General features: G+C 40.4%; 1 protein-coding gene across 3 annotated transcripts in view; it reads left to right on the forward strand.

Annotated features, from left to right (window-relative positions):
* epha7 (eph receptor A7) overlaps positions 1 to 7,935 on the forward strand; it is a 182,483-nt gene extending 174,548 nt beyond the window's left edge. For 2 of the 3 annotated variants that reach the window (XM_055149206.1, XM_055149207.1), the window contains exons 13-15: positions 415 to 608; positions 4,941 to 5,096; positions 6,419 to 7,935. In XM_055149206.1, the coding sequence (XP_055005181.1) occupies positions 415 to 608; positions 4,941 to 5,096; positions 6,419 to 6,533 (465 nt within the window). In that variant the 3' untranslated portion in view covers positions 6,534 to 7,935. Of the gene's footprint in view, positions 1 to 414; positions 609 to 4,940; positions 6,317 to 6,418 lie in introns of those variants that run through there. The other variant, XM_020939270.2, reaches the window with a different exon arrangement.
* Positions 7,936 to 8,964: the final 1,029 nt, after the last annotated feature.

Genomic DNA, 8,964 nt, shown 5'->3' on the forward strand with positions numbered 1-8,964 from the left:
ATGAATCGCTATCCATTTTTTCATTTTGGTTTTGGGGACAAATAATAAAGAAAATATTAGTTTTTTTGTTTTCTTACTTTTGGTTTTATTTTGAAAAATTACTGAACAAATGATCCATGGATTCATTAAACGGACAACTCTTGGATTTATTGAATTCCAGGTGTTTTATTGCTCAAAAAAATACCTTGAGCAAGCATTCTTATAGTAGGGTCGCCTCTCCACAGGTCTAACTTGTAACTTGGCCTTGGCATTACCTGCATGTATCCTTGGAGATCCTTAGTTTAACGAACATTCCTGGCAAAACCATTACGTCTCCGCAGATATAAGCAAAAGGTGTACTCTACAATTGAATAGTTTTATTAATATATTCATGTTATGAGTTCAAATCCTATTGACGTTGTTCATGTTTTGCAGGTGATAAAGGCCATAGAGGAGGGCTACCGGCTGCCCGCGCCCATGGACTGCCCCCCCGGCCTGCACCAGCTCATGTTGGACTGCTGGCAGAAGGACCGGGCAGAGAGGCCGAAGTTTGACCAGATCGTGGGAGTTCTGGACAAGATGATCCGGAACCCGAACACACTCAAAACCCCAGTGGGCACGTGCACAAGGTGAGACGAGGCCGCTTCACTCGCTGTCATGTTATAACTACACACGTTTCCTGAAAACAGTGAATATGGATTGTCTTTAAAAGTTACCAATACAGTATTTCTGAAAGTTCTTTTGGATCAAGCCCAGAACCCATGAATTATAGATGGTGGTTGGTTGGATTCACATTGCAGACCACATTTTTTAAATATACATATATAGTGCCGGTCAAAAGTTTTAGAACACCACAATTTTTTCAGTTTTTTGCTCTTTACTGTTGACCAAAATATATTCTAACCTTTAGATTCATGAAAGTGTCCACCTTTGGCAGATATAACAGCTGAACACACTTGTGGCTCATTCTTTTTAATAGAAATCAAATATTCTTCAGGCAGTTCTTCCCAAGTCTGTTGCAGAAGTTTCCATAAATGTGTGGCACTTGTAGGTTGCTTGACTTTCACTCTCCTGTCCAATTCATCCCAAACCAGCTCGATGGGGTTTAAGTTTGGAGACTGTGCTGGTCACTCCATGTTTTCAAGCTTTACCATCTTGTTCTTTTTTTCTGAGGTAGTTTTGGCAGAGCTTGGACTTGTGTTTTGTATCTTTTATCTGTTTTTTTTAACCGCTGACTGTTCAGTTCTTACCATTTCAAGCTCTTCATTGAACTTGCACGACTTGAATTTCAATAAATAACTGGAAAAATGTGAGTGTTCTAAAACTTTTGACCTGTAATTATTTCATTTTGATGCAAGTCTGCAAACTCAAAATTGTTATCTTATGCTCTTTTTATTGACTACAACGAAGCATTTTAATGGTGCACTACATAACTGTTTGTTTGGGGGTCCATCACCTGCTTGTTTCCATGGATACTGTTATATTAAACAGCTCTACCTCACATTTATTCAATTACAAGTGGTTTTACAGCTGTCGCCTCGCCACACATCTGACCTGTAACTGGGTTTGGTTTGGTCTCCATGAAAGGTTTAAAACATTCCAGACAAAGCCATAACATCTCTGTGGACAAAAGCATTTGACGCACCCTTCACCTGAAAAGTTACACAAGGCACCTTTAATTAATAATACCACAGCTTTTTGTCACTAGAGTGGAAGATGAAATTAATTACATTTTTGCTGACAGATAAGTTCGCTCTGTGCCGGCTTTTGTGGCTAGACTGTGTCATTACAGAGATATTAACTGTAAACCATGAAAATACATTAGCATTTTGACACATAAACAGCCCAGGCATTCAAAACGCCTACCTGAACATTGTTTTGGCTGTCCTTCATCGTCTTTCATTAAAATGATAAGGCTGTTTAATATAAAAACATCAGGTGAAGACAACCTGTTCCTGACGAGAGTGGCTTTAAATGGCTCACACGATGCTATTTTCTGGTCTGTTATAATGTTGTTTCTTCATCAGAAAACACACCTGGAGTTGGGTTTAGTTTCATTCACACATGTTTGAATAGGCAAGGCAAGTTTATTTGTATAGCAGAAACTGTACACAAAGTAATTCAAAGTGCTTTACAGAATAACACATACATTAAAATCACAATAAAAACAAATCTAAACATAAATAATCATCATGAAATTAATAAGAGAGAGACATGAATTACATAAATGAGAGAGAAGAGTGCAGACTGAAAACCTGTCAGTCATGTACAGCTAAACAGGACTGTTTTGAGCCTGGATTTAAACAGCGTCTAAGTAGAGGGTTGTCTCACATCTTCAGGAAGACTGTTCCAAGTTTTAGCTGCAGGAATCTGAAACATTGACTCCCCGTGTTTAGTTCTGACTCTATGCACCAGCAGCAGGCCGGTCCCTGAGGTCTTCAGAGTGTGAGGTGGTTCATACGGCACTAACATGTCAGAGATGTACCTTGGAGAGACTTGTACACAAGCAGAGCTGCTTTAAATCTATTCTCTGAGCCACAGGAGCCAATGCAGAGACCTGAGCACAGGACTTATGTGCTTGTACTTCTTGGTTCGAGTCAGGACCTGAGCTGCAGCATTCTGGATGTGCTGCAGCTGACTCACAGTGAGCAGGCCATTATAGCAATCTAACCTTCTGGAGACAAACACAAGGATATGTCTCTCTAAGTCTATTTTAGACAGTATACCTTTGATTTTTGCGATGTTTTTAGATGGTAAAAGGCTGCAGATGTTATTGATTTGATGTGGCTGTTAAAGTTCAAGTCTGAGTCCATTATTACCCCTAGATTTATTGCCTGATTTGAAGGTAAGTAATGGAAGTAATGAGTAATGCTGTAACAACTCCAGGTCTGTTTGTGATGAAGAAAACAACATTATAACAGCATTCTGACATGGCTTCAAACTCCCGAGAGTCAATTTTCCGTACTGTAGGAGCTTTAAGTTCACTACACTCACAGTGCTTGGCTGTAATGGACATTAGAAGTATAAGTATATCATCTGTGTACATCTGCTATATCATATATCATAAGCCTTTTTCATTTTCCCCTAGTCCTGTAGCTACAACCCTTTCTGTGTGCGTCTCTATCTTAACACCTGCGCTGACACTATGGGGAGTTTGAACACATTAGCAGCAGATCCCAAGTCCGGACCATGATTTAGACGCCGTCATTCACAGATGAACCATAAATCCTCGCAGATCGACCCCACAGACCTGCCTTTGTGGCTTTATGGTCAATAGCAGCCTTTTAAATCAATCTCTGTAATGAGTTCCTGGTACTTTGAAGTGAAGGGGGGTACAGCGCTCCCCGGTGCCGACGTTTGTCAAATGAATTCTATTTGCGTTCTCGCCGTAGTTTCAGAGAGAGAGGAGACTGATGCTAGGAGGCAGGCGTTTGGTTAAAGAGCAGTTTAATACTTGCAAAGTTTTCAGAAATCCATACAGGGAGAAGAGTTATCGAGTGGTTGATTTCTCACAAGGCCTCATCCTTCATCTGTGGCTCAACTTTGTATCGATTCATCACAAAGAGTTTTTTTTGTGTTTTTTTTTTTTTTTTTACATTTTCGAATTGTGGCTGGCTGGGTGTCTTTGGTTGGGCTATTGTTAAGTTTGTGCCGTAGTTCTGTCTGAGATCTGGGGCGTTTCTGGGACAAGAAAGTAAGTGTGTTTGAAGATGAGATTTTTGCAGATCATCACAATGTTTATTTATCTGAGTTCAATTTAACTCTAGATAAATACAAATTGGTAATGAATTCTTTGAGTAGCACCCAATTTACAAAAAAAAATAAAAAAAATTATATCCAAAATACTAATAGATATTGGCATGCATCCAGGTAGGATCCATAACAAAAGAAAAATGTAATTCTGTTAACTGAGTGAAGACATTTGGCTGCTCATCCTAACATACAGGACTTGTAGTGGCCATAGCAGCTTGTCAAACCCTGATCCCGTCTGATCTCAGAAGCTGAGTGAGGTCGAGCCTCGTTAGTACTTGGATGGGAGACTGCTGGGAAAATCAGGTGCCACAGTGGGGTGACAGTCGTAAAAACTTGTTGTGGTGTTCTTAGGCAACATACTTTACCCACATTGCCTAGCGTGTAAGTGTTGTGTGCGTGAGTGTGTGACAGTCTGCTCCAGGACAGCTCTGGCTACAATAGTAACTTACTGAGTATAAAAGACATTTAGTTTGTTATATTATTGTTTTTTGTTCGTTGTTATGCTCTTTCTCACCACAAGAGGGGGGCGCTTGCACACCGGAGGGGTCACGAACTTTTGAGTTAGTATAGCGGTGTGACGCTCGGCGTATCGGCTTTGTCTCTGACCCCTTAATGTCTGGGTGATAGTGTGCGTCCTTTAGACGTAAGTATCATTGTGTGTATGAGTGGTATTGTGTTCAAGGTTTGTAGCTGTGGTTTGTCTGTGTTTTGGTGCAGTTTAGAGGTCTTTGTGCGTAACTTTGTTTTGCTAGCTAGCCTCGCGTCTGTAGTTGCGCATTGTTGAGTGTGTAGGTTATTTCACAAACCACCATTTTGATTTGTTATTGATATATTGTTGTATTTGTTTGTTCTTCTCTTTTAGAGAACCACACACACACAAACGTCTTAAAGTGCTCAGACATTAAAGAACTGTTCAACATTACCTGGCTGTGGACCCCTCATTGCAACTCACCTGAAAGTCTATAATTGCTGCCCTGACCCGACACCCTGTGGTGATTGCTAGCCAGAAGTTTTCTTATATTACAATCCCCATTACACTGAAGCTGGTCTTGTTTAAAGTGGACTGTTAAACTCAAATGAAGCTTATCTTGTTTTGTTCTATGCAGTCTGATGCTTTGTGCTTCATATATTATACCTGCTGCCTCTTGTGTGTGCCTGTGTGTGTCCTCTGCTTGTTAGAACTAAACATGTTGTGTACTCGTCCACAGACCTATTAGCCCGCTGTTGGATCAGAACACCCCAGACTTCACGGCGTTCCGCACGGTGGGAGAGTGGCTGGAAGCCATCAAGATGGAGAGATACCGAGACAACTTCACAGCGGCAGGCTACAGCTCCCTGGAGTCTGTGGCTAGGATGTCAATCGAGTGAGTACTTACCAGCTAAAGACGCATTACTCATGTATACAGAGAGAAGTGTGGTAGATTTACCCATATATACTCAAAGTTTTATTTGATTTGATCTGATCTGTTATAATGTTGTTTCCTCATCGCAAACAGACCTGGAGTTGTGTTTTGTTTCATTCACACATGTTTAACACACAAACCCTGCATATTTAGGTTGAGTTCTTCTCAAATTGAAAAGACTTTGTTCCACCTTGTGATGTCATGTGTTAACACAAGAAGTGCTCCACTGTGTTTTTAAACTCCAGACACTTTCACTGGAATCATTTGGATGATTTCAGCTCTGGAATTGCCAATCTCTACTGAACTAAAGGTAAAAGGTAAAACTTGAAAACTACTACTACATGACATCACAAGGAGGAACAGTGTGAACGAAAGAAAACACAACTCCAGGTATGTTTTTGAGGAGTTAATACCATGTAAAAAAAAAAAAAAAAAAAGGTGTAAGCTGTAAAAGTCTTTCTGATTGGCTTAGGAAAGACAATAACGCCTACAGATGCAGCAGGCTCTGGAGAGCAGAATGAGACAGAAAACTCAATTTGGCCAAAAAATGACTTAGGAAAAAATGCACTTATGCTCCGAGACAAACAATATTAGATTTTGAATACTTGTGTTTCAAAAACCACAAAGGTTTCCAACTATAATTTCAGCTACAGACAAATAAATAGCCTGTCTCCCTGTGATATTATTATGTATAAATAAATCTTATCTAGAATCTATATTAGTCTTACTGCAATCACAATGAATTGCAGTATAATATAACATTACATTTGAATCGTTGAATCTTTTATTTATTTCTCCATTACGTTTTTAATATCCATGGGTTTCAGAATGATGAAAATTTAGGACCATTGCCATAGCGATTAACATTTACCAAATCTATCTTTTGAATGGGGGAAAAAGTCATCAAAATGTCACATATAACAAGAAGTTGAAACCCGTAAATAGTGGATTTATTATCAGTTGGTCCATTTCCTATTTCACCAGTCTGTTAGTTTGGGACCCCTGTAAATCTCGCAGAAAGGGACGCCAGTATGTTAGAAGGAACCTGCTGTTGTGCCCTTGAAATCGCCCACGTAAAATCACTTAAAACGTCACCACCGTGATCCATGTCCCCCCACAAGAACATCCAAGAACGCGTCCAGAATCAATCTTCTTAAAAGTCCACATTTCTAACGCTTACAAACAAGTAGCCTTTCACTAACTTTATACTCCCAGTAATGAAACACAATAAATCTCAAACCGAGTCAAGATAAATGTTTTTTGTTTTATTTTTTTGTTTCCAGGGACGTCATGAGTTTGGGAATCTCACTGGTCGGTCATCAGAAGAAGATCATGAGCAGCATACAGACTACTCGCGCCCAAATGTTGCACCTGCACGGTACCGGAGTCCAAGTCTGACGTTACCATGGCGACTGGGCCGAACTCTAGTATCGTACGCACTTCCGGAGCGTTGCCAGGGGGGACCTCTTCCTGGCCGCGGACTTTTTTTACCGGAATTTTGTTCAGGTGCGGAGCCAACCACCCCTCCGAAAAGGATCGCCGAAGTCCGATTCTACCGAGGGCGCTGGCAACTTTGGACAAGTGCAAAACCTCCAACAGCAAAGAAACTACCTGGATGACTATTTCATTTTTCTTGTTTTGTTTTTTACCGAAGCGCTTACGAACTATTTCACATATCAACGCCGCTTTCGGATTTTGATTTGATCTTTTCGAGAACATTACAATGGATTTACTGAACTTGACACAGGGTAAACTATCTTGTCCAAAATGGAGGATCAGTGTCACGTGATTGCGACGAGAATTTTGGGAGGAGGAGGAATTTCCGAAGATTGCACCTGTCCGAACCTTTGAATCACCACTTTTTTGTATTTTGAGTAGCAATATCTATTAGTGTTCACTACAGGAATGTTCTGATTGTAACGGCACCGCAAACTGGCTTGTCTTTTCTTACCTGAAACGTTTTCGAGGGGAAGTCTTGATACTGCCTTAAATGTATTCGAAGTATTGACACTGTCTTAGCTTGGGGAACGGCGATCGAGGAATACTAGCAAGGTCCGTGTTTTGTTTTGTTTTTTTCAAGCGGAATCAGTCAAGCTTAAGGCACGGACACAGAGTAACGGTTGGTAGATCGACTAAACAGAGCAATAATTACAAGTTGAATACGATTCTCTATCACGGTGCTAGGGTTTGCGGCGGGGCTGACACTTTGTAAAGCTAGTTAGGAGCCTGTGATCAAGCCTCAGTCGCCCCATTGAAACAGACTGTAAAGACGTGTTTTCACTGCAATGACATGCTCGGTATTTGATGAGAATCTGAGACGGCGTTTCAGAGCGGCGCAGATGTGAGGGGCTGGAGAGGGCTGTTAGCTACGGTGACGTCATTCGCCGAAACGCTAACTCACTCACACAATCAAAGAGCGGCTACAGAGCGAAAGGCAAGACTCACAAACGCGTAGACGTGCGGCAGAGTGGATTCGACGGCTGAGTATGTGCAGAGTGGAGCTTTTGGGTGCCATCTGCTTCTCCTTCTAAGCAGGCGAGATGTAGGTTTTGATCAGTGTTCTGAGATTGGAACATGGGTAAAGGAAAGAGACATACATTGAGAACAAAACTGGCTCAGCTGGTGTAACAAGACACTCTATTTCATGCTGGTCCAAAAACGAATAAAGAAACATAATTACACATTTTCAGTTTTTGTATTTAGACGTATCCTAAAGCACAGAACAGATTCACACCAGTACACTTTACATAACTCTGAATTTCAATTACTTACATAAATGTGTATTGCCTGCATTTAGAATTTCGGCCCTGTGAAAAACTAGTGGTTTGCAAGTGTTGATACAAACTCAGAAACTTAATTGTGATCCTAAGGAAAAGGCTTGATACTAAATACTATATTCAATATCAAAATGAGGATCAAAAACCAAACTTTTTGAAATGGCAAATTGTTCTTTTCTACACAAAATGACTGTACTGTCTTTTATGTTAAAGGCACAGTCCGGAATTTTGGACATAGGATGTAACCTCAGTTATTCATATTAATTCCTTACCTTCACCACTCCACAAAATACCCGAAGCAAAACAATTATAACGCCAGACATGCGATGTGAATGTCTGTGTCAATAGAATAATTTTAGAAGTAAAACCAACCTTGCATTTGAAGGATTTATGTCTGAGCAGCAGCAGTGAGTTGTACTTCCTGATAGAAAGCTGCAGTGGCGGACTGATATATGAGAAAGTAGTCCCTCACCATACGACGATTCACGTGATGCAAGGTTAGTTTTATTTCAAACATTATTCTGTCAACACAGACATTTACATTGACAATCTGGCGTAATAATAGATTTCCTTTGGGTGTTTTGTGGAGTGGGTAAGACTGTTTTTAGCGGCAGGCTAACTATGGCCATTGACATGCACTAGCCTAGCACCAGCGACCTCTGCAAATACAAGGGCTGGATGGGATATTTTAAAAAGTGTTTCCACACGTCTCCAACACTCTGGCTCACTAGGAAATGAGGTTCTATGTCCAAAATTCCGGACTGTCCCTTTAATATGTGGTCTTGTACTAGTTCTGACGCAGCTCACGACCATTCAAAAACAGCTCAAGAACGGTCCAGTTTTGTCCCGTTTAGTATCAGTCAATCAATATTAATTAATATTATAATATCAATATTTAGGCCTGTCACGATAAATTCTGATATATTGCTACAGAGGAATATCACGATAAACGATAATACTGAAGCGACTTTTTGCCACTGACAGAATAAAAACAAAGCAGGATAATCCCAGTAACTCATTAAAACAAAAACAATATTATTAAAAAACATGAG

Source organism: Boleophthalmus pectinirostris, unplaced genomic scaffold (assembly GCF_026225935.1).
Source record: "Boleophthalmus pectinirostris isolate CB_2022bp ecotype Guang Dong unplaced genomic scaffold, ASM2622593v1 HiC_scaffold_13, whole genome shotgun sequence".
Taxonomy (NCBI): domain Eukaryota; kingdom Metazoa; phylum Chordata; class Actinopteri; order Gobiiformes; family Gobiidae; genus Boleophthalmus; species Boleophthalmus pectinirostris.